At 29.8% G+C, this 26,789-nt stretch overlaps 2 protein-coding genes and 2 pseudogenes across 8 annotated transcripts; 3 read left to right on the top strand and 1 right to left on the bottom strand.

Moving 5' to 3' along the window:
* Positions 1-913: 913 nt before the first annotated feature.
* On the bottom strand, positions 914-21,354 carry LOC145193927 (uncharacterized). 6 transcript variants are annotated; one of them, XM_090069515.1, is made up of 17 exons: positions 21,156-21,354; positions 10,782-10,896; positions 10,628-10,692; positions 10,346-10,429; positions 5,606-5,662; positions 5,243-5,289; positions 4,989-5,046; positions 4,716-4,756; positions 3,130-3,212; positions 2,852-2,888; positions 2,579-2,738; positions 2,433-2,499; positions 2,203-2,242; positions 2,052-2,122; positions 1,819-1,877; positions 1,686-1,717; positions 914-1,565 (listed from the first exon to the last, which is right to left on the bottom strand). In XM_090069515.1, the coding sequence occupies exons 2-17, from the start codon at positions 10,888-10,890 to the stop codon at positions 1,532-1,534; spliced, it is 1,044 nt and encodes a 347-aa protein (XP_089925641.1). In that variant the 5' UTR covers positions 10,891-10,896; positions 21,156-21,354; the 3' UTR covers positions 914-1,531. The 6 variants fall into 6 exon arrangements, 3 of the variants coding, with proteins under 3 accessions (XP_089925641.1, XP_089925643.1, XP_089925642.1); XM_090069516.1 differs by having other exon boundaries at positions 1,353-1,409; XM_090069517.1 differs by lacking the exon at positions 5,243-5,289.
* Positions 12,963-14,658, top strand: LOC145187788 (uncharacterized). 2 transcript variants are annotated; one of them, XM_090069875.1, is made up of 3 exons: positions 12,963-13,370; positions 13,750-14,350; positions 14,465-14,658. In XM_090069875.1, exons 2-3 carry the CDS (start codon positions 13,768-13,770, stop codon positions 14,656-14,658), a joined length of 777 nt encoding a protein of 258 aa, XP_089926001.1. In that variant the 5' UTR covers positions 12,963-13,370; positions 13,750-13,767. The 2 variants fall into 2 exon arrangements, with proteins under 2 accessions (XP_089926001.1, XP_089926000.1); XM_090069874.1 differs by having other exon boundaries at positions 12,964-13,531.
* Positions 17,661-18,787, top strand: LOC149880708 (uncharacterized; annotated as a pseudogene).
* On the top strand, positions 19,353-25,640 carry LOC149880709 (uncharacterized; annotated as a pseudogene).
* The last annotated feature ends 1,149 nt before the right edge of the window (positions 25,641-26,789 follow it).

The following is a 26,789-nucleotide window of genomic DNA, read 5'->3' on the forward strand; positions in this document are numbered from 1 at the left end:
AAGTATTCACAAAATATTATCTAATCAAAGTTTGGTAATTTACTATGCATCAAGTTTTTGCATTTTTGCAACAACCCGTTTTATCGCAACGCTGTCCTATCCTATATTTTTCAGACTCAGTATCACTAGCTATTTTAACTTGTAGCCTTTTTATCATTTGTTAAGTACTCTCTCAGTAGTATATTTATTTAGTTTCCTGTGGTTTATCATTTGCATTTGATTTGCAGTTTTCACATAACAATCACGTTGCATTAAAAATAAGCATTGCGGTTTGGTTTCTACCTTAATGACTAAAAACAACGAATTTAGTGTAATTTTTGAAAGATATGTTTAGCGGGTTTAATTCAGTAGTATCACTTCAAAATACTTGAAAAGCAGAGTCTATAACAACTTCCATGTTTAGACATACTAAGTTTTAAAAGTTCATTAAAAAATTTGCAATACCAACAATACAAACCCTCAATACTTTCTTATTCAAAAATTCAAGTTTCGAACCTCAAAGATTGAAGTTTACTTTGTCTTAAGTAATCAGCAAAATAAGTTAACGGTAAACTTAAAGCATACCGCTGTTATAAATATTAGCACTAAATCTTCAATTGGGGTTAAGGGAGGCTCTTGACTCCTCCTACCTATATATTTTCGTTAAGCTTAGTATACAGGTTAATGCAGATGTATTTAAAAATTAATGATTTTTTCAATTTAAGTGACTCGTTTCTCCTGAAAAAAATTTTTACTTCTGTATAAATGCGGGTTCATCGCATTTTAATGACTGCTAGTAATTTCATTCTTTCTTTCCTAAATATCAGGGAAATTTTTTACTTTTTCATAACTCATTCCATATCGTGGCTTACTGGAATCTTTATAAGCTATACACGAACTTTTGCGCCATGTTAAAGCAGATAACGGGATGTTAATAAATGAAGGTTTTAAAACAAAAATATTCAGATAATAAACAAAGAAGTAGAAAAAAATAAATAAATAAAAAGTTAACATCTCAATACTCAAATAATTTCTGGTTTTTTGAATCAGAAATCAGATCTTGAATGAATTCTTTGACTTTCAAAAGTTTAAAATTGACAATTGATTTTTTACATTCATTTTTACGAGATAATTATATTTTTACTGAAACTTCTCAAAAGAGATTTTAAAATTGATTGATTAGTTTAAAAGTGAGGTTTGAAGAGCTTTCGAAATCTATAGAATGAAAAAAAAGAAAAGAAAAGAAGAAAAAAAAAGAAAAAAAGAGAGAAACAATTCCAGGGTCGTATTTAAAAGCCAGCAATTCTTAAACATCGCATGATTGTAACGTAAAAACAATTGCAGCGTACTCTCCTGAGGAAACAGTGCCATTTAAACAAGATTGTTGTTTTTGCTCATAAGGCACTCTTTCATAATCAAGTCAGAATATGCTAAACATTCAAAATAAACATAAAAGTTTAACTTTTTATCAAACACAACTTTAACACAACGAACAACAAACTTAATTGAAAAATATCCATAAAAAATATCGAAGATAATTTATTTTCTTCAATCAAGTTGCACCCTGAGATTTGGAGCCATCAAACCTAAAATGATTCGTTCTGGATAGAAAAAAATACTCGTGCAAATATAAAAAGAAAAAATTATTTTTTTAAAGGATCTTTTTTAAAATATCAATCTTTTGATGACGGCCATTATTAACTCACCTAGGAAAGCCAGGACGCATGAGAAGCCCGAGCTATAAAAAATTGACCATATGTCCTTAGTAATATAATACCATCAAATTGCCACACTAAACACTAATGAAGGTATAAAAAAACCAGATAAAGTAAAGTTTACCTGTATTGGACGCTTTTCATCCAGAGAGATAATTCGTTGTGAAGGGGTCAACTGTTGTGCTAAAAAAAGATTTAGTCACCTTCATCTTTTCGCACAATACTTGACTTAAAGTTTCAATGGAGAATGTTGATCTCTCAAGAAGATTTATTTCGTTGACGACTCAACACTTTTTTCAATATTTTTAAATTTTGTTACGTATAACTGATAAAAAATTACTGATTTATAATTTTAACCATTTAAGTGCTGTCCGATTTTGCTGACAGATAATCCTCGATGATACGGTGATACTAATGAACGATTCAATCTGAAAAATTACTTTAAAAAATTATGACGAAAAATGATGTTGACGTAAAGCAATATTTATAACAGGATTTAAAAACCAACCTGGGAGAAATCCCGTACGTTGAAGGGCTAACAATTGGACCTACATATGAAAAGCAATGAAAAACAATTATTCTTTTGAGTTTTAAAATATCTACAAAAATAAAATAAAATTACTCGGATCAAAAAAAATTAAAAAAAAAAAAGATTTAGTAACAAAGTACAGAATTAGTTGCATGTCGATCTCAGAGCGAACCTTAATTAGTGCAAACCAATTTAAAAGAGATGTTGACCTATTTTCCCATTTACAGGTGGCGTTCTTAAGGAAATTCTTCCGTTTGAAACCATATTTGCAGCTCTCTAAAAAATACGGTATTGTAAACAATATCAAATAAAAGAGTGTTTCTGCAATATCTAAGTAGTAATGCATAATCCTTACATTTATTGAACTAGGACTGACTAAAGAAAGTTGACACCCAGCTGAAGCAAGCTGATTTAAGTAAAGAGGGCTTGATTTAACAGAGTGGGAGGACATTGGGCCAGAATTATTACTTCTCAGTGGACTTAGCAGTTGTGCCTTCACAGGTGTCTGGAGAGTTCTGTATATTTACATTAATTTTAATTACATGTTTTGTTTTTTCTTTTTCTTTTCTTTTTTTTAATTACACAAAAATCATAAAAATTTATTTATCAGTTAAAATTAAAATATTACCCATTCACTTGTAACAACTTATTTTGCACATGAAGATCTAAACAGAAAACTTTGTTTATCATGGGGGGAATAATTTGCAATTAGAAGATTGCCAAGTAGATTTCAAAGAAATGGAGCAAGCATAATTTAAAAGCCACAAAGTAGTAATCTCTTTCTGGGTTTCTGGTATATAGATTGATATACAGTCTGGTATATAGATTGATACAACTTTTGATTGCCACAGAAATTATAAATACTTTAACGAAGTGCAAAATTATGAGTAAAAAAGAGCAACATACTTTTAGTTACAATTCCAGGTGTTGTTGGGCATTGTGTAGCAGAGTGTTGCAGAACATTTGATAAATTTGGAGTCATTGGGAAGCTAAAACAGACCAAGAAGTAAGAATTAATAAACAACATAAAATAACTGCAGAAATAAAATACATCTTGTGAATCTTTTTAAACATGAACCAATTCAATAGAAAAACTAAGAATTAGTTTTAGCATAGCCTTACAACACACATATTTGGTTTATAAGAGAACAAGCTTTTAACAAATAAAACACATTCATTTACAAGATTTAAATTTTAGCAACAGTTTCCTGAAGAGAAATAGTCAAGATTAGCTCCATTCAAAGTTGAAGTTAAAGTCAAAAAAGTTTTAACAAAAGTGAGATCATAGCTAAGGAATTTGGGGGCAAGGCCAATGCCAGCATCATTCAAGACTTAAGTACTTAAAACTACTCTCTTATTTTAACATTAGAATTAAAAGAGAAAAAAGTTTGGTTTACAGAAAGAATGTTGAGTTTTGTTGTGCAAAAAGAATAAATTGTGAGCTTTCCTTTAACACGCTTGTGTTTTGATGTAAAATGAAAAAATCTTACGTTTTGATGTAAAATGAAAAAATCTTATGATTTGAAAAAAAAGATTTGCTCAGCAAATGTTTCCACTGGCTCAGGAAATGGTTCCAAGACTAAATATCGTTCCATACCATTAAATCTTAAAGACTTCTTTTGAAATATATTTGACTTACAACATTAACATTAAATGTACAAAAAGTGGTTATTGCTATATTTTTTGCTTTTAAAACCAAATGCAATAAGAAACTGGAATCGTTAAAGCAATAAGGTTTAAAAATTTTAAAATGATCAAAGTTCACAAGAAACTTAACAACAATCCTAAGAAAACTATAACTGGTTTCTATCAAGATATGGAAAATTATTCATACCAATAAAACTATAACTAGTTTCTATCAAGATATGGAAAATTATTCATACCAATAAAAACTATAACTGGTCTCTATCAAGATATGGAAAATTATTCATACCAATAAAAATATTATAATACAAATTTGGAATAACAACTGGAATTTATAAATTTCAAATTTTCATACCAATATGCCAAACCAATATAATCATGTAAACTAGCTAAATGTCTACTGTATGAATGAGATTGTGTTTTGCAACAACAGAAAAATGTTTACACTTGCGCATCAACAGAAAAATGGCCTCAAGCGCGTCATCTCTGTTTTCTCATGCAACAATTCTGTCGTGTTCAACATAAATTAAGAAATAAAAAGTGCAACAATTTTAAAAAAAGTATTTGGCTTTTGGAGTTTAATCCTTAAGATCTTTCAAATGTAAAATTCCATAGTGAAAAAGAGTCTAACAGCTCATCAAAAACTAAAAACCTAATGATTTCAGTATTAAGATAATGATTTAGGAAATAATACCAACCATGGCCAGGATGAAGAATTAGAAGACTATCATTAAAAACAGTTTTTACTGAAACCTTTTATCTAATTTCAAAAATATTTAATAATTTAGATAACAGACAACAAAACTAACCGTATTTCTATGCACAAAAAAAGCCACAGAAAAAATTACCTAAAATCTTGAGCAGCAAGTACATCATTTACTTCATAACCCTACAACATTAAGACTTTTTAAGACATTCAATAAAAAAATCAAGTTAATATGTTAAGATTTTTTAATCAAATGCCAGAAGTAATTGATTAAATATTGACTTATTTAAATCTATGAAATTATATTTTGGTTATTATGTTAACATATAGTACTATATATTATAGAACATTTTATGTCTAGAATCTTTAAGTAAGAAAAATAAATTTAAAATAAAGATTTATAAAAATATTTTACCAGTGAAGAGATAAACTTTTTTAAAATTTCTATTTCACTCAAAGCATTCTGGTATTTTCTAAATGCAATTATAGAAAATCATTTATATCTTATTGCTTGAAATATTTTATTCAGAAATTAAATAAAAATTATTCACATCTTATTTTTGTAAAAGCCATCTGATTAAAACTTATAAATACAGAATATTTACAAGAAGAAGGCTAGAAATATTCACTAGGGTCAGATAATATTCATATTCTCACTTTACTATCTACCTTTCTACTTCTTTAGCTTGACTAATCATTGCAGATGCCTGCGATAGCTAAAACAACAACACAGAAATTATAGTAAACAATACTGAGAGCTTTCTAAAAACCAAGGCTATGCAAAATAGAGCTTTTGAAAGAATGCTTTGTATTGTTTTATACAGTTTTCTTTGAGAAAATGGGAAGGCTTAACCAACTTTATCTTTACTAATGCAATTTTCTTACAAAACTGAAGAATGAGCCTACTAAACTTAACTGTTCTTTGTTTAAACTTTGTTTTTTGCTTAAACTTTCTGTCTGTTAAGTGCAAACTTAAGCTACAACTTGCTTTAAGTTCAAACATTTTACAACATTTTAAAGTAATAAACAGACCTGACTGTTTCGATAAGCAGCTAATCTTCGAGAATGCCCTTTTTGAAATTCAGCAACCTAAAATATTACTTAACAGTGTAACATATTATATTTAGAATTCAAAGAAAAACCTTTTTTATTATTACAAGAATGATACTTATGTAAAATAACAGAACAATTTCACTATTTTAAGAAACTTTTAAGTTTAAAATTTGAATTCAAAGTACAAGACTAAGTATGTCTTCATAATATAAGTTTTGATAGTACAATTCTTTGCAATATAAGTTTTCACTCTACCACTGGGTAGACATTATTTAAAACAAAAAAACAAAAAAAAAACTATTTGCTAAAGTCTAATTTATGACAACCTAAAAAGACAAATAACTTGCCAGTAAACAGTTAAGGAGTAGATTCTTTTAATAGTAAGGAAACTATAACCATCCATTTTAAGCTACATGAGTCATAGTGAATTTAGAAATTAATAGGTTCAGAAAGTACTCATGATAGGGAAGGGAAAATACAATATATTTTGCATTTCTTAAATTTCTTTAGCTTAGGACAATGGTAAAATATTTCTTTAGGTAGATTTTTAAAGACTATTCCAGCTGGTACAGGTACCATTGCACTTAATGACTTATTACAGTGTAGAAGCTATTACCTGTATACTCTTGGTAGTAAATGTAAAATATGAGGAGCCCATCTGCAAAACGCTCTAAGTCCAAGTAAATTGATTTTGAGAAATCGAAGGAAAACTGCCCCACGCCTAATTAGCGCTCCAAAAAATATTGTGTTCGTTAAATTTGTATCATTAAATAGACACTATAAAATCACAAGCATAAAAAAAATGCAACTTTACAGGATCTTGAAATAAACCTTTTTGAAATATGGACTTAGCTTATTTTGATAATGTCAGTTGGACTTAGATTATTTTGAAAATGTTTGGTTAAATTCTCATGGCTTGTTAGTTTATTAAAAAGCATTGAAATATTTTGATTTATTTAACTTGCGCAAATTATAGGTTTTTAATTATTATACTATAAATAAGGTAACGGAAAAGGATGTATAAAACAAAGGGAAAAACAAAATATTGTTTTTATTTAGAAACTGATCAACAACAAAACAAAATTTGAAATACAACAAAAAGTTAAACATGTCTGCTTGCAGCATCTTCATCAAGACAATAGTATCTTCCTCATCTTCTAGGTGTTCTTTCATTAAAGAATCAATAACACTTTTTAAAAAATTAAAACAATTATCTTGCTCCCAGTTCACTCCTGCATGCACAAGAATTAAACTTTGATATCTTTCTTTTTAGCATCAGCAACTGGGACTCCTTTCTGAATCTGAGATGGACAAGAAAAACAGTCATGCCCTCTCTTTGTTATAATCTGAGGATTGTTCAGAAAAAATTTAAAATTTGGTTCTCCTTGGACTTTAATATTTTTAAGTGACCCTCTTGTGATAAAAAAGCGTTTATTTTCCTGAATTTCGATTGGCAATGGTTTTTAAAAAACCATTGCCAATCAAAATTCAGGAAAATAAATGCTTAGTGATACTGATTGTGATACTGAATAAACGCTAAGTGATACTGATTTAAAATCTAACACACTCCAGTCTCTTTCTACAATTTTCACTTTTCCCTGTGTACTGTAAACATTATAGTACTCTTCTGGGGAATATATTCGCTCAATCTTTTCAAGCTTTTTTTCTAAAGTTCCAAATACACGGTCACAAGGCAAAAATGTATGTCCTCGAACAGGAAACAAAAGTTCAATTATTTTTACTAATGTTGGTGCATGTCTTAACAACCAGAACCCTGCCATATAAATAAAAGCAACATTTTTATTTTGACCACCACATTCATCAGAAACTAAACAAACAGTGTCTATGCCATCCATGTTTGTATTGCAGAGCTTGTCAAATACTGCACTGGAACAGGAAGAACTATTTTTTTTGAAATCATTCTCATTCCAAGTATAGATAGTGACATTATCTGGATTTAATGTTTCGTTATTATTGTTTTCTACAACACAAAAGTTGTATATGTATAGTTGTCTACTGTAATAAGCTTGCTGATCTGGAACTTTAGGAATGACTTGGTTTTGTTGATGGTCAAAGCAAGTAATTTTTAAACCATCTCTTTGCTCCTTTAAAAGATCATAGAATGCATTTGCTCTACGCTTATGAACAACTAAATCAGTAAATAAACTGTTCTTCTTTTCTAAATTATTTTCAATCTTTATTTGGTTTCAAATTCTTTCACAAAATGAACATGCATCTGATTTAGGAGAACCAAAGCCTAAATTAAAGTTGCTTATAAAAATTTTTCGGAAAAATTCATGTCACTGGTAGATTGGGTTCCTTATTTGCATACAATTTTCATACTGTTTTAATACTTTTAAGCTCTGATGGTAGATAAAGTTTTATAGATTTCTTTCTGCTATAATGACTCTCCCTTCCAGGAAGAGTCTTTACAAATTCTATCACAGCCTTTCGCTTATCCTTAAATTTGTGGCTCTTTTTATCACCACCTCTGTTATCTTTTCTATGATTACCATGTTTAAAGAAATGTTTTGAAATATTTTGATCACGAGTTTTACCAACATGTAAGCATTTTAGAAAAGTGTCTTTACAAACATGCACTATTTGTCTGTTTTCTTTTTCCATAAAATAACTATTTTCACAATTAGACCTATTTCTCATTTTTTGAGGATAAAATTGCTCTTTTTTTCTAGATCGTTGTTTTTTCTGAACAGACAAAAACTTTAGTATATATTTGTCTTGGTCACATTTTTTGATAGCATTATAAAATGGTCAGTATTTTTTATTTCAGAACATTTGTATGTCATTTTGTGGTCATGTTGGTAATAGTGTTTTGAAGGTGGTTTTGGTCCATGCCAAATTAAAATGTAAACTAACATTTATATATATATATATATATATATATATATATATATATATATATATATATATATATATATATATATATATATATATATAAACCGAATCACACAAATTTATCTTCTATATAGATAAATTTGTATGATTCTGTTTGTATAAAACTTTTAACATTCATAATATAAAAATACACTACTTACCTTTCAACTTGTTTTCTTTTCCTTGCGTTACCCTTAGTAAGACGGTGGCTTGCATTTTCTCCAACAGCTATAAAACCTTGTGTAATTTCAGTCATTTTTTTCTATGTGAATATTAAATAAAACTTGAAGCGCTAACAAAAAGTGCGCTAATTTTAATATAAACACTCCTTTTATTGGTTGCTAAAAAATCATAACGCCATTTGATTAGCTGCTGACTAAGAACGTTTTGCAGCTGTAACCCTGTTTGACTTAGCGTGTTTTGAAAATGTTGTGATATTTTCCCTAAATATTTTTAGGATCTAGAGTCTTTTATCAGATCTAATATTTAAACAGATTATAGATTTCAGTATCTAAAAAATGTAGAAATGTAATTAACTCATTTTTTTTTTTTTGTGACTTAGCGCATTTTGCAGATGGGCCCCTCATATAGTCTTGATTGTTTTGACCCAGAGCATAAAAAATATAAAACTGTTTTTGATGGACCTAAATATTTCTTTGCTCAAAACAATCATTTGATTGTTTTGAATAACATATTAGTTGTTCCTAGTGCCAGTCTCTCTCTCTATCTGCTTTTTGATGAGTAAAGCTGTAAAACTTATGATTAATTAACCCTCATATAAATCCATTTTTGGTATTAAATTTAAAAAGCTTAACACCAAAAAGACTCAAATGCATAATTAAAAGAAATACATCAAATTTTTTCTGCTCATTTTTTTCTACACTGATAGCTAGGATTTCTAAATGTTATCAGCAACATTAAACTTTTTAGTTTTACTTTTTCAGAAACTCCCTTCTTTCTTGATATTTTTCTTGATCTAATTTAATATGCTCTATAGATTATGCTACTTTACCTTTCCCATTACATTTCTACAACATATTTTCCTTTCCTGTTTTAAAATGAATTACACCAATTCAGCTTTAACCAGCTCATATACAAACAGATCAAAAAGAGACAATAAATAAACTGTTTAATAACTATGTGAAATTTTGCCCACACTTAATACGTTTGCAAAGAAAGTAAAAGCAAGTTCTTAATAAAAAAAATCTTTTTGTGAAAGAAAAAATGTTGAGATACCATTACCAGACCTACTAATAAATTTTGAAAGCCGAATTTATGGTTAAAGTTAAAAATAAAATCAAACCATCGCAACCTGAAAGAATGGTTTCAGTTTTCAGTTCAGTTTAAAGAGAATTTTTAAAGGCATTTTTATTTGGTGCAAACAATCAGTAGAAAATCATTTGTATAGATACATAATTCTACTGTATGGGGAAAAGATTAAAGTTATAAACCCAACTAAAAAATCTTATAACCTCTTTTATAAAATCTAATAACCCATTTTGCAGTAGCAACCAAAAATCTATAATGAAACCCATTTTGTAGAACAACCAAAAAACTATTTTCATAAATTTGTACTTTTCAATGACATAACAGAATAAACTCATGTGTGTTAATCATACACAATTTTTGATGCCAGCTTTATTATTTTACCTAAAAACAACTTTATTTAGCTTCAGCCAAAAACTGGCACCATCAAATCCAGAAATAAATAAAAGAAAAACCCGAATTTTATTAAAGAACAGTTTTCTGCTCTATAAATAATTAAAATTAAAGATTTTATTACTTTTAGTGGTATTTAAATTTTCGTTAAAAATCTTTATGTACCTGCTGAGCTTGTTGCACTTGAGCAACAGCATTCTTGCATATATCTTTAACATCTGTAAAGTAAATCTGTACATCTGGCTTCATCTAAATGCAAGCTATTTCTTTTTCGAAAAACATTTATGTCAGCAATATAAGATAAAAACAGACACATATTCAGTGTTTGTTTTTTACCTTACAGGTATTAAAATCAATTATCAATAAAAAAAAAAAAAAATCTATCATAATTAAGTTGTTATGAAGATTTTTAAAAATTGCTTAAAAAAGTATTATCAACACCAATACCTGGCTTGAAAGGTATATTGCTGCAGCATAATTTTGACCACAAGTTTTACATTTTTTCTCAGTATCTAAGTACATAAAAATCAAAACTTTTAAAAACTACAAAAATCTGAGAATGATAAAAAAAATGAGGTAAAAAAAATTTGATGTTTACAACCTTTTGCAATGCATTCGCTGCAAAAGATATGCCCACAACTTGTTAAATGGAATCTACTTTTTCCATCTGATGCCAAAACAAAACATGTATTGCAATGAACCCAATCCATACCAACCTAACATTTTTGTAAACTTTATACACATATATGATTTAAACTTTATAAAACTTTAAGAGAATAGAAATCTTCCTTTCATGATCTAAATAATTTAAATGACTATAACATAGTACTGATTACAATTCTCTTATCTTGACATTTAAAATAACTGCAAAAACTTTAAAGCCAAATAAGCTGAAACACAAAAAGATTGGTCCTTTCTTAAATACTTAACTGCCAACTTCTTTTAATGCTCTTTCAGGCAACAATAGACAAATAGCTGTCCTACACTAAATGTAACTATCTGTAGAGTAATTTAAATATTACTAAAATAAAAATTAACCAATAAAACTTGAAAAAATGAAACATTTTATGTTGACGAAAAATTTATAAATAGTAAAAAAATATAAAAATTTATATTTTTGTACTATTACAAAATATATACTGAGATGTAAAATGTCACAAAAATTCAGGAGTTTTTATCAGGAGTTAAGATTTGTATCAGGAATTAATTACCTATGCTAAAAACTCTTTCAACAATAACCTAGATAAAGTTACATCAGCAATCTACTAACTACTGTTGGGTTATTCCATATGAAATCACCTAGTTTTTCAAAAGTGCCCCAGGGTACCACCTCCAATTTACTTCAAACTTTGACCACCCACAGCTTTTGTGGAAAAAATACAATTCTGAAAATTTCAGCTTGATTCACCAAACTGTTCAAAAGTTATAATTGAAACAATATTGACCATAATCGGCAAAATTTGAGTATCTAGAGCTCACATTAGATTTTTTTTGATTTATTACATTTCATAAAAAAAAAAAATCAAAAATGCTGAAAGTAAAAGTGTTGATTTTTGACAGATTATAACTTTTTAAATAAAATATATGATCACTTGAAATTTTGTATGGTAATAGTTTTTCACCCAAATAATCCAATTTTGCAGGTGTTTTGGACTGATTTTAAACAATTTTGGGGTTTTTGTACCTCAAAGCTGCTAATTCACACAATATTAGACAAAATTTTGGAAACTTTAATGTGCTACAGTTCAATACCAACAGACAAGCTGTGCCAATTTTTTTGTTACTTTTGTGTATTTAGAGTAAACACTTGCGGAAAAATTTTAAATTATGTGTTGAGGTTTATTTAAGCGCTTGCCACTGTTATCACGGAAACCAATAGTGCCAACCTAGCTGACCCGAGAATGCCACCTATATGGGGTGATAGCTGACACATTCAGTTATCCTGTGATGCAAATTTTGAAATCAATTAATTACATCCGCGGAAGAAAATTCAGTTTTAATGCAAAAATGTTGTGTTTTTTGCCCCTTTTGAGAACTGCGGAAAATCTGCTATAAAATCAGAACCACTCAAGAAAAATCAATGAAAATTTTTCCACTTATAGACCATTGCCTTAACTATGTTCATGTAAAATTTCAGCCAGTTTCATGCTCTAGTTTAAGATTTATAGTCATTTAAAGTTCAAATTTTACCATTTTTTTGTACTTTCGCCACTTATCTTTTCATTTTAGAACACTTAAAATGTGACAATACTAATGGTTTTGTAATATTTGAACTCCTCAGGGTAAGGGAAACAACTTTTGTAAAAATGGTTTTTTTGATTGTCATTATCATTTTCGAACTATGAGGCAAAACGTTTTTCCTGCAAACCAAAGTCTATATATATATGTAGGCCTTATAAGAGGCTCTGATATAAAAAGACCAATTTTAAATTTCAAGACAAGAAATGTAGTCAGAAACTTTTAAAGAGGAGTATAACTTAAACAATTATCTAAAAAATTAAATTTTTGTATATATTTTTGCTTTAAACGTGTTTTTAAAATATAGTACAAAAACGGATTATTGCTACCACCTTAAATAGTTAGGGATTAGCATGTATTTGTTTTGAAATATCATTTTAAAACCTTTTCTTGCATAGTGCAAACGTTTTTTTATGTGTGATAAGTGCTCCAAAGAAGAATTTTCTTTTGAAAAGAAGAAAAGCATTCATAACATTCTTTAATTCACAGTAAGTATTTTTTTTCCTATTTGATATACTTATATTTGAAAGGCTACCAAAAACAAAATTTTCCCTTTGTAGAAAAGAGACTCCTTTAATTCAAATCAGAGAGTAATTAGAATTAAGCAGTATTGCATTAAACATTTCTCCCTACTAAAGTCTCAAAGACCATTTTTAAAGGATTTTGTTTGAAGCATTCAAACAATCATAGGCAAAAGGTAAAAATGGATTTTTTGATGGCCTATGTTGTGTAGCCAAAATCCCTTACTTATTTTTTTTTGTGTACATGATGTTCAAAAACCTTTTTCTTCTTATTAAATAAGAAACTATTTGCTTTATGTAGATCAGAACTCATCATCAGTAAGTCATTAGAATTCATCAATTGCGGATCTTCAAAATTTATCAATGGAGATTCATTAGGATTCACCAACAGAACATCAGGGTTTATCAATACTTCAACTTTTATCTGTCAGGTACATTTTTTGAGTATTTTTAAAAAGTTCCAATAACCTAAAAAAGACCATTACTTAGTTTTCTTTAGTTAAAGCTTTTTTCTATTTAATAAATGCTGGTTTGTTGGATTTGAGAAAGCTTACTTTTGAAATATAAAAAGAGATAGACATGGTTCATCAAGGTAATTTTAAATGTAGATTTTTTCAATAGATTACAAATTAGAAAGTATGCATACAAATTGCCTGTGACATGAAAGGCTGTATTTGATTGTGTTTTTCATTTCTTTTTATGATTTGTATGGTGCCTTGTATCTAATTTAAACCTTTTGATAATCTGTAAGTAAAAGGCAAAATTAAAAAGTTCTCTAGTGTGCACTCTCTTGTCTTTTCTTTTTTACAGTTAAAGGAAATTGTGACAATGCCAACCCATGCCAAAAGTCATGAAGAAAACCGTAAATGTGTGTGCCTGCTCTGCCTCAAAAAAAGTTCTAGGCCACTCACAGCTTTCCAGGCACAACGTATTTGCGAGTTGTACAGCACCAATCTTGATGTTTGTGATTCCCAGGTACCGCAAGGACTCTGCGAATCTTGCAGAACTGCTTTGCGCCGGAAAGAGGAGGGAAAAGAAGTCACACTTCCTTCCTTGTTTGACTTCAGCTCAATACGGTTGAGAGCAGAAACTCGTAGTCAAGTGTGTGATTGTCTCCTTTGTCAGATTGCACGTTCAAAGCTGCAAGATAAACACCCTCTTGAAAAACAAAATGCTGGTGAGAAAGAGCCAAGTGTGAGATGTCATGAGTGCCTCAGTCCACTTGGAAAGGGACTGCCACATCAATGTTCTCAGTTGCAGTTTCGACAAAATCTGCAGTCTTTGGCAGCAAAAGACTCCAAGGCAGCAGAACAGATAGCTTCTCAAGTTATTGCCAACAAGGAATCATCCCCAAGAGGAACAGTCAAACTTGCTAAAGCAGGTGGAGGGCCTCCACTCTCTATCAAACCGGGTAAATATTTTAACTTCATTAAATTTTTACATAGTTTATTAGTTCAAAACTCAGCTCGTTAAAAGGAGTCTAGGTAACTTGCAGTATGAATTTTTCTCACTTTTCTGAGGTTAGAGCACAATTTCAACACTGAAAATATTAAAAGAAATAAAGCCCATTGCTCTAATGAATTCAGGTCCAAGTGGTGCCAAACCTACATTGAGCACACCAATGTTGACTACTCAGGGTTTGGTGAATGTCCAGTTAAATACTGGGCTATCAAACAACGGATTGAAGAAACTTGTCCGAACTGTGAATCAAACATCTGATGCCAAGATGGTGGAGCCAAACTTTTACATGAATTTTCAGAAAGCCGGCCGAGAATTGCAAGATTTCTTCACCTGCACTGCCTTGAAAATTCAAGATGGAAAGGCAGACTCTGGTACAGTTCGGGGTTGTGGCACACTGTAAAGATTTGCCAAGTCTTGTTAATCATGTACTTAAGGCCCGCAAGGTTTCTGGTGGTTATTTTGTCAAGCTAGGCATCGACGGCGGGAAAGGATCCCTTAAGTTTTGTCTCAACATTGTTGAAACTCCAGCAAGGAATGAAGCAAGCCTGTTGGCACAAAAACAACTTCTCACTGAAAGGACTGGCAAAGACACTGGGGTCAAGAGACAGATTCTTGTTGCAGTATCAGAGGATCTTCCAGAAACCCATGACAATATTGAAAAAGTCTGGTCTATGATCAATGCAGGTGGACTTCAGCTCCTTTTGGCTTGTGACATGAAAGTTGCAAATATTGTTTGTGGTCTGCAAACCCATTCAAGCATGCACCCATGCGCATTTTGTGACATTGATTCAAAAAGTCTTGTCCACACCAGAAACTTGCGAACACTCGGTTCAATCAAATTAAACCTGCAGTCTTTTGAGCGATCAGGTGGGGTTGTTGCCAATGCAAAATCATTCAGCAATGTCATCAGAAAACCGATAATCAGTGGACCTGACACCTCTCTCATTCTAGAAATCATCCCGCCAATGGAGTTGCATCTCCTCTTAGGCATTGTGAACTATTTGTTCAAGATGCTCAAAACTGCATGGTCTGACGCCGATAAGTGGCCTGCTGCACTCCACATTCAACCAAGTCCTTATCATGGGGGTCAGTTTGAGGGCAATGAATGCAGAAAGCTTCTGAAAAATGTGGACGTTCTGCACCAACTGGTTGAGACAAATTCAGTTCATCAAACCTTCAGTATTATTGAAGCATTCAAATGTTTCAACCTGGTTGTGGAAGCTTGCTTTGGTTTCATCCTTCAGCCGGACTTTGATGAAAAAATTGAAGCCTTTAAGAGGAGCTATCTCATGATACCTGGTGCAAGTGTGACTCCCAAATTTCACACATTCTTCCACCACATTACGGATTTCATAAGTTGCAAAGGATCCCCCTTGGGACCCTATAGTGAGCAATCAGTTGAAACAGCGCATCAAGATTTTCACCAGCATTGGTCCAGATATAAGAGACAAAAATCATCCGGAGTACAAGGAAAAATTGTTGAACTGCTTGATTGATCTGAATAGTAAGCATCTTTAAAGAGTTGTTCACAAAAACTATTTATGAGAAGTTTTTAGAGTTAAATTTTTTTTCACTGTTGTGAACAAACACTATTTATACGAAATTTTCAGAGGTAAATTGCTTTCCTTTTATGAAACCTGTTGCCATTAGAGTCCTTCATATATGTCATGCTAGAAACTACAATATAGTAGTTATGTGACAGAAATTATCTAAAATATTTTTGAAAAAAATGAACTTTGAGGAAGAAATCAAAATTCATATTTATGTTATGTGATAACATCTCTGAAAACAGTTTGAGAGAAAATTGTTTCAAAAGGTTTTTCAGACATTATTTTTGTCTCTGAACAGTTTTTATTTGTAAATAAAGAACTCATGATATTCTGCAGCTTATTTATTTTGTCCGCAGTTAGGTTATGTCATCAAGCATTAAATAGAAAAAGCTTCTCCATTATTTTGAAATGAAAATAAGAGAAAAAGGTGATGGGGAGTAAAATATCATTAAATCTACACTAACTTCAGCTAATTATTTACAGAATGCTTATTTTTGAAGTTTCTGACTACATTTCTTGTCTTGAAATTTAAAATTGGTCTTTTTATATCAGAGCCTCTTATAAGGCCTACATATATATATAGACTTTGGTTTGCAGGAAAAACGTTTTGCCTCATAGTTCGAAAATGATAATGACAATCAAAAAAACCATTTTTACAAAAGTTGTTTCCCTTACCCTGAGGAGTTCAAATATTACAAAACCATTAGTATTGTCACATTTTAAGTGTTCTAAAATGAAAAGATAAGTGGCGAAAGTACAAAAAAATGGTAAAATTTGAACTTTAAATGACTATAAATCTTAAACTAGAGCATGAAACTGGCTGAAATTTTACATGAACATAGTTAAGGCAATGGTCTATAAGTGGAAAAATTTTCATTGATTTTTCTTGAGTGGTTCTGATTTTATAGCAGATTTTCCGCAGTTCTCAAAAGGGGCAAAAAACACAACATTTTTGCATTAAAACTGAATTTTCTTCCGCGGATGTAATTAATTGATTTCAAAATTTGCATCACAGGATAACTGAATGTGTCAGCTATCACCCCATATAGGTGGCATTCTCGGGTCAGCTAGGTTGGCACTATTGGTTTCCGTGATAACTGTGTTGCAGCAGCCTATTAAAATATCACTTTTTTAAAAAAATACGAAAAATTGAATTCACTTTGTAAGCATAGAAAGTAGCGTAGACAGTTAAAATAAATTATGAAACTTTTTACTGGCAAGTTTCCGTATATAGACAATCACCAAAAAAAAATTTAAACACTTATATTCTATCTTATGACATGATTGTAGCCCTATGACTTAGGTGCATAATTTTGATTTTTCCCTAAATAAATAAAATCAGTTTTCCCTAAAATAACATTATCAGTGTCTTAACTTAAATTATTTGATATGATTTTATAATATATATTTGTTTAATTTTATGCATATAATCACATGCAAATAGAGTTTGTAGTAAAATCTAAATCTGCACAGTACTTTTTGGATTTTATTATTTTAGTTTTTATTATTGCAAGAACCAAAAACTAAAAAGTTTTATGTATGCAGAAATAGTTATATGTATAAATAGTTTATTGGTTGCATTTTAGACAGTTTTAATCACATTTGTACTTGAGAGTTATTTTTACTGATTTTATTGCTGGAAAAATATAAAAAAGTTTTATCTAAGATAATAATGTTACATAATTAACCCTCAATTTTAATATTTTTAGATTAATAAAAAATGTCAAAGAAATGTTGTGTGGGAAGAGTTTTAAATGAAGATTGTGATAAAATGTCATATTGTAGAATGGTAGGAAGAATAAGACTAAAAGATACTGATATTGAAGTTTTAATTCAAAGGATAGGATACACTTTTGAACCAAATGAGGAGATATGCTTTCATCATGAAAAAGCCTATATTTCTAGATATGAAGCACTTCAAAAATACTGTTGTGATCCATTTAAAGTCTACAAGAAAAAAATTATCAAGGGATTGTGTAAAGTCAACATATCAATAGCAAATCAACTTAGGATCAAACCTGGTCAAAAAGTTTGTACTAACTGTTTGAATGAATTCAAACTTGAAAAAATTACAGAAGTTAGTCAAGATGAAGCTGCTGAAGAAGATTTTAGTTGTTCAGACCTTGATAAGACAGTTCTTAATAACTGAGTGTGTCTTTATTGGAAATATCTCCACTCTAAAATGTAAGTAGGCACGACAAATTAGGATATGGAATACAAGACTAAAAAAATTGCAACAAGTATGAAAAACCTAGTAGTGTCAGCATTGGATATAGATCCAAAAGATATAGAATTGGAAAAAAGGGCTGAAATGTATAAACTGTAATGATTTAGACAAACTGTTAGATGCAATAAAAAATAAAATGAAAATAAGTTTGAAGGAAGAAAAAGTTCAACTATTACCACTAACTCCTGATAGTTGGTCAATTGAAAAAACTTGCAAAACATTTTCAGTTTCAGAACATCTCGCTAAGAAAGCTCAAAAGTTGAAAAATGAAAAAGGAATACTTGCTAAACCTGAGGCTAAAATAGGACAGCCATTGGAAGATATTGTTAAACAAAAAGTTATTAAAATTTATGAATCTGAAGAGTTTATGAGACAATGTCCAGGAAAAAAAGATTTTGTTTCAGTGAGTATAAATAATGTAAAAATTTATTTAAAAAAACGTTTAATATCAGTTCAATTAAAAGAACTTTTGCGTATGTTCTTATCATCAAAATGTTAAGTTGATGTGCGCTGCTTTACTTAAGGGCCATTTAATATGTTACAAAGATTTGATAAAAGTATGTGTTTGTAATATAATTAGTTGAAGCTGCATGTTTCATCTATGTTCTAACTGCCCCAGTAAAGTAAATTTGAAGACTTACTTGGAAAATGTGTTTGAAAATAATGATTTTGATGATCAGATTACATACAAAAAATGGGTGTCAACTGATTGAAATGCACTTGTCACAGTCCAAACAAGCATTATTGTGTTTATTGAAACTCTAAGTGAAACTTTGTATGACCTTTGCCATCACCACTTTATCAAAGAAGCACAACCCTCCTACTTATCAGAGGCAAAAAAAACATTAGATCAACACACTTGTCTTATTCTTATGGATTTTGCAGAGAACTATAGTTTTCTTGTGCAAGATGCTGTACAAGGATTTTAATGGCAAACCGATCAAGCTATCTTACATCCATTTGCTGTTTATTACAAAGATGAAAAAAATCAACTCAAATGTGAATGCTATTGTACAATTTCTGACCATCTTCACCATGAACACACAACAGTTCATTGTTTTCTCATAAAGTTACTCCCAATGATCAGAATCAAACTAACCATAACCAATAAAGTAAAATACTTCAGTGATGGTGCTGTGTCACAGTACAAAAATTACAAATGTCTGTTAAACTTAATGTACCATATTGAAGATCACATTACAAATGCTGAGCATCACTTCTTTGTTACATCCCATGGCAAAAGTCCATGTGATGGAATAGGAGGAACTATAAAAAGAGAAGCAGTAAAAGCAAGTCTACGAGCAGCAAATGCAAACCAGATTCTTACACCAAATGAACTGTTTAGATGGGCTGAAAAAAACATTAAAGGTGGTAACATATTTTACATTTCAAGTGATGATATCAATAACCATGAAACTTATTTTAACCTAAAGAAACGATATGAAGAAATGAGCACAATCCCAGGCACAAGAAGCTATCATAGTTTTGTACCAGGTGGAGACAAATTATTTACGTAGAATCTCTAGCGATACTGTCTGATTAATGTAAAACTTATGCATAGAAACAAATTAAATTTAAGATGGACTAATGATGCACAATCAAGTCAGTGTTGGGTTCCATTTGACAAAGTAATATGTCAAATAAATGTTCCAGCCATTAAGGGTAGAAGTGCTCGTAACTACAAACTTGCTAATAATGATTATGACAGTATCATTAGTAATGTAAACCAGAGATTAAGAAATTAGTGTATTTGTGTTTCATGTGTATATACACTTCTACTTTCAGCATTTTTGATTTTTGATTTTTTTTTTTTTTTTAAAAACGTAATATAACTTGCGCTATTAGGTATCCTTTTAAACTAAAAAAGAATTGCACTCAAAATGCTAAAATTATGTCATAAAATAGAGTATAGGTCTTTGAATCTTTTTTGGTGATTGTCTATATATAGAACCTCACAAGTAAAAAGTTTCATAATTTATTTTAACTGTCTACGCTACTTTCTATCCCTACAAAGTGAATGTAATTTATCATATTTTTTTAAAAAAGTGATATTTTAACAGGCTGCTACAAATGCTAAAATAACTTTTAACTCATAATTTTAATTTTTACGCAAGTGGTTACTCTAAATACAAAAAGTATCAACAAATTGGCACAGCTTGTCTGTTGGTATTGAACTGTAGCACATTAAAGTTTCCAAAACTTTTTCTAATATTGTGTTAACTAGCAGCTTTGAGGTACAAAAACTCAAAAATTGTTTAAAATTAGTCAAAAACACCTGCAAAATTGGATTATTTGGGTGAAAAACAATTAACATACAAAATTTAGGGTGATCACCTTTTTTATTTACAAAGTTATGCTCTGTCAAAAATCAAAAAAATCTAATGTAAGCTCCAGATACTCAACTTTTTCTGATTTTTGTCAATATTAAATAAATCATAACTCTGGAACGGTTCAGCCAATCAAGCTGAAATTTTGAGGCTTGTATTTTTTTCATAAATATTGTGAGTGGTCAAAATTTGAAGCAAATTTGAGGTGGTACCCTGGGGACCATTAGGTGATTTGATATGGAATGTCCCTGTTACATATGCAAAAAGTATGTCAATATTAACTCTAAAACATATAATTTATACATTTACTAAATTGTAGTTCCTTAAAAAGCCTAAATCTAGTTTGCATAAAGTATGGCTTGGTATATACAGGTGTATATACTAATTTTTGTGTTTTTCAGACCTTTTATATAACAGGCCTGAAAAACATAAAACTGCAGACAAATATTTTTTTATTGTGAAAAATGATAATAACTTTACACCTTGTATATGCTACAATCTAAGTTGTTACAAAATTGACAACTGTATTAAAAAAACTTCAAGTTGAGTTCTATTATTGTAAAGGTTTATCAAATTTATTAAAAGTACAAAAAAAATCATAGCTGTCAAATATTGATTTGCATATATACCTTTATTTGCAAATATACTAACCAGTTAAAATTTGCCAAGTTTGTGTAAAACTTTGTCCATTAAATTCACTGAGTATTTCCCAAAGTATTTCCAAATCAGTTCTCTATCTCTCTACCACTTCAAGAACAACTATAAAATCACTTCTATCTACATGCAATGTGAAATCATATGATTTTGCAGCTCACCTGGCTATATATGGAAATAGTTACTTTAAAGATCTATATGAGAAGTAAACATATTATTTCTATAGAATTTTATAGTTTTTAGACATCCTTTCATAGTTTTTAGACATCCTTTTATAGACAATTAAAAAATTTAACCAGAAATAATTACTAGACTTTTCAGAATTCTCCAATTTCCAAATCATTTTACAGTTAAGTTAGCATTGATAAAAAAATCTCTAACATTGTAACTTTAAATAGTATTTACACTAAGAGGGATTTTTAGTAATACCAAGCTTCTGGTTAAACATATTTCATCAATATTCCTACAAAAGGTGAATATTAGGAAAACTTCTGCTTGATTAATGGCATAAATCAAGTAGAATATAAATATATCTGTATATATCTATATAAATATAAATATATATCATATAAATCTGTACATAAATTAAGTTTATAAATTATGTACAGATTTTTATGACATTTAAATAGGTTTTGAACATGGTTATTCAAAATGTAAATTTTTATCATAAAACAACAATTTAATGTTTCATCTTTTAAATTTGGAGGTCGCTTTATCAAGTATGTTTAAATGGGATTGATATATTTACAGAGTTCATCAGTTGACAGGATTTAGAGGAGATAAATCACACAAAACTTAGAGGAATTTGGTTTAAAGAACTCATCAGAGGTAGTCTGATATTACTTAGAGACAGTATGTTTCAGTGATTTTTTACACAGTGATTTGTAAAAATTTAACATTATTTTGATTGTAATAGGAGAAATTAGTAAAATTATAACTATATATTGTATAGTTAGTATAAAGTTTTTCCTTTAACAGTTTATAAGAGAAATCTGTTATGACTGTTAAAGGAAAAACTTTATTAACTAATCTGCAAAGCTGTAAAAAATAAAAATAATTTAGAATTTAGTGACTTTTAAAATAAAAAATAAATTTATAATATTTTTAAAAATATTTTTAATAGACAGCAAAACAATTTTTTAATAGAACAGCTTCTTCGTCTTGTCTCATTCGTTTTGTTTACAAATTTCCCGCCTGCAGTTTTTGGATAAAGTTACGCGTTTTACAGGCCTCTTAGAATACGTCATTTAACAAAGCTTTTAAAAGTATTAAACGAAGCCAAGTTTAGAAATAAGGATTTAGGTAGCCAATAATTTTAGAATCGAAAACAGTCCTAAAAACTATGATTACTTACCCCCACTTATCTAACGATAATAAATACATGCAATTTGATAGTAATTACTTTATAATAAACAGATAAGAAAAAGTTATAATCATATATATATGAAGACTCCACGGGCAGGGTCACATTTTGAAAGTTTCTACTTTTTACACTTTCTAGCTTTACTAACCATGATAGCATACTTTGTATTTGAATTCAAATCAAATAAACGATTTAATGCATATTTAAAGTTTTTCTAAATTTTCCTAAAACTTCGAAACTTATAAAGGTTTAAAAGTTTAATGATTTATCTCAAAATGAAAAAATGTGACCCTGCCGTTTCTTCCCGTGGAGTCTAATAAATAATATAAAAATGTAAATATAAAAATATGTTATAATCATAAATAGCCTATTTTACCTTCATTAACTGATGAATAAATTATTTTATCATTTCTAAACAATAAATATGACTATCATAAGGCACTATATAAGTTGTATATCAATCTTTTTTTTTTTTTTTTTTTTCTTTTTACCGAATATTAAAATTTTCAAATAAGTCTTGATTTAATATACCAAGAAATAAACAAAATATGTTTGGCAGTTGGGCAGAACCAATTTTTAGGGATTTAGTTTAAATTTAGTTGCTTTTTTGGGAAATTCTACATGGCTTAGTCAACTCATCAGTAGATATTATCGATCAGTATATATTATAGATCTACAAAAAAACACATTCCTGAAACGAAGGAGGCTGTTTGACGTTTCCTCGCTTGTTTTAACGAGAAATATTGTTTCATTGCGCCTAAGTGCATATTTACGCGACCTCTTTGTGCTGCGAGAATTCACTCAGAACTTATTTTAAATTGCTTTTTTTGTTTTGTTTTTTTTTTATACAAAGAACATTTTTTGTAATAAAAAAAAAAAAAGCTGATACAGAGATATTTTCATCTAAATTAACAAATGGCATCTAAATTAACAATTGTCATCTAAATTTTTTAAAATAGATTTTTTATGTTTTGATAGTAAAAAATATGTCGAAGACACTGATCTCAAAATATAACAAATTTTTTGAAGCCAGTTTTAGCCTCCCAAGACGGTGCACAGTCAAAATCCAAAAAAATGGGCAAAAACCTCAATAAAAATCAACTGTTAGGAACTAATAAATTGAGTTATAATGTAACTAATACCACCAGAAAACTGGAACTAATTATTTTCTTGGTCAATTTTTAAGGATTCACCAATTTTTGCACCTTTTCCTGAGACATCTTATTTTTAATTACAAAACTTGTGTACAAAATGTTTGCTTTAGTGTCACTCTTTTAAGGTTGATATGGGTAAAAAACTGTTCAAAAATTAATTTAAAGGCATATGTATAGAAGGGGATATATATTTGGTGTGTGTGTATATATATATATATATATATTTGGTATATAGGCATATATATATTTGGTAACTATAAACAGTAATTTTGACACTGCATTTTGATTTTAGATTGTCATTCCTAAGATCTTAAAAAAAGTACCTCATATTGATTATTTTAATTTGTTTAATCATGAGTTCGGTTGAAAAACTTAGAGATTCCACAAGATTTCATGGTAGTTTTAATATTTTCCAATTGATATGTACATTTGAAAGCAGAAAGAAAAAAAATTAGTTGCCCGAACTTGCCTCGATTCAATATACATCCTTTTAAAAAAAGTAAAATGCAAAATTTCATGCTAATTATTTTTCACACATTTTTCACACTACGTTAACACTACAGAGGTAATTTGTCATAACTCAAAACCCAACATTCAAATACTCAAGCTCAAACAAGTCATGCTAAGTTTCAAACCAAAAAACCAAAAGTCGCATGATTTGAGGGCCTACAGTTTGAATTAAACGCTTTAAAATAAAACTTTCAAATAAAATAACGAATAATAGTTCATTGCTTACATTCATCGTGAAAATACATTTATTTCCCATCATTCAAGAGTTAGGGATTAATCATGATGATGCACTTGAGTGTAGACCATGGAAGTTTTGATGAACCTGAAATGATAAAACTGAAGAAAACTCTATCAATATATAATTGTAAGTTCAAATCTAAGTTGCTAAAACATTCAAGAACCTTCTCAAGACTTCTTGAATATGAGAAAATCTGGTTGGATAAAGAAGTAATAGTTAACAGAAATGGCGTTGCAGCAGGTGCAGGTAGAAAGAACAAGGACTGGGAAGGTGCAGGTAGTAAGGACTGGGAAGGTGCAGGTAGTAAGGACTGGGAAGGTGCAGGTAGTAAGGACTGGGAAGGTGCAGGTAGTAAGGACTGGGAAGGTGCAGGTAGTAAGGACTGGGAAGGTGCAGGTAGTAAGGACTGGGAAGGTGCAGGTAGTAAGGACTGGGAAGGTGCAGGTAGTAAGGACTGGGAAGGTGCAGGTAGTAAGGACTGGGAAGGTGCAGGTAGTAAGGACTGGGAAGCTCTAAGCAAGAGAAACAAAACATCCAAGGTTGTGAAAAATCAATTGAACTTAAACCAATTCAAATAGTAGCTTACTCACTTAAATATTAAATATTATCTTGTTTAAGGTTGCCAAGTTGGCTGAACATCCTGCTGAAGTATTTGAATTAGCTTCGATAAGAAAAACCTCTGGAGATCCTACCAATAAAGATTTTGCTTTTGTCACAAAAAATGCCACAAATCCTGGCAATGTTAAATGCTAAGTTTGGTTAATTTTCCAATAAAAATGAAGAGGCCTTGAGGTTTAACTTCAGTGTGATCTTTCCGATGAACAGTATCAAATTATCTGAAATTTATCCATAATACAAAACACATATATTTATCCTTTACTTCATGAAATTAAGAATGAAAGACAGAAATGTTATCCTGAGGGTGTAGTTCTGACAGAAATATCAGCTTCAACTCCTCTACAGAGTATGTTTAATCATACTCTGACAAGCATATTAACTTTTACTGAATGTCAAGACTCTATGAGAATATTTGCTGAGAACGGGGGAAAGTTTAAAGGTGTACTTTACTTCAAAGGGGATTTTGATGGTGTCTCCGAAGTGTGCATAAACAAAAATATACTCATAAAAAGAATAGCGAGTCCCAAGTTAGCGAGCCAAGTCTTTTTCAAACAGCTATTATTCCACTTAAATTAACCATCATAAACGAAACACTATAGTTGAATAAGAAGCCCTATAGTACACATTATTGTAGACCACTACAACTCCAATATCAAAAAGAAACAAAATGAATTTGATCAGAAATGAAGATGAGCATCTTAAAGCTGAAATGAATTTACACGTCAAGTTTGAGGTAAAGTTAAAAGTAGTAGAAGGCAACCCCTGACAATATTAGTTTTATTAACCGCATTAGTTTCAAAAATCACAAATCTGAAAATGGAAAACCACTTGCCCTGGATCTTAAATAAAGCTGTTTTTGTTAATAATAATTTTTTCTTTTTTTTTGTTTTGGCTATAGAATAGTAAGATAAGAAAATATGGTATAATGGTTTTTAGAATCCAAATTTTTTATTTTAATTAGTAAATGTGCGCGTTTTGGTTCGAGGAAATCAAATTTTTTTATTCAAACTAATTTTTGTGCGCGCGAAAGACTCTAACAAGCATACGTGCGTGTAGTACGCGCCTAATATACTCGATAGATTTATTTAAAAAATACGTGCTATAGATTTTATACGTGGTATTATACAATATTTGGGAATCGAGGGATTGAGGAATCCAAATATTTTATTTAAATCATTCTTTGCGCGCATAAATGATACTGAGACGCGTATGCGCGCGTAACACGCGCCTTTGATACGCGTAAAATTTATTTCTAATTACTGATTTAAATTTTCTAACCTAAAAATACTGATATTGATGTATCACATGTTTAATTTTGATAGTTATATAATTTTTGCCGTTTTTTCACCTTTCTGACTCACTGTGCGGCGGCGGAAATTAACGAACGGTTATATAAAATTTAAGGAATTGATGATAATCAAGTTTTATATCAAGTTTTATATCATTTAGTCACATTCATGTATTAAATAATCCTTGGAAGAACCCCTGAGCTGTGTGTACTCACAGCACTCAGCTAATAGTTCATGCAGCATGTACATATCTGGCATCTTGCTAAAAAAAATTGAAAATATAAAATTTGTCAAAATTATAAGTAGACACCATGCTTAGCATTGCAGTTGTGTTATAAACCTTCTAGTGGGTTGGGTCACTAAAAACTAAAAGGTACATAAATTATACATAAATTATACATAAATTATACATAAATTATACATAAATTATACATAAATTATACATAAGTATTTAGTTAA

This window comes from Hydra viridissima, unplaced genomic scaffold, assembly GCF_058129835.1.
Source record: "Hydra viridissima isolate aposymbiotic clone 2 unplaced genomic scaffold, HvirCarnegie_v1 scaffold_12, whole genome shotgun sequence".
Classification (NCBI taxonomy): Eukaryota; Metazoa; Cnidaria; class Hydrozoa; order Anthoathecata; family Hydridae; genus Hydra; species Hydra viridissima.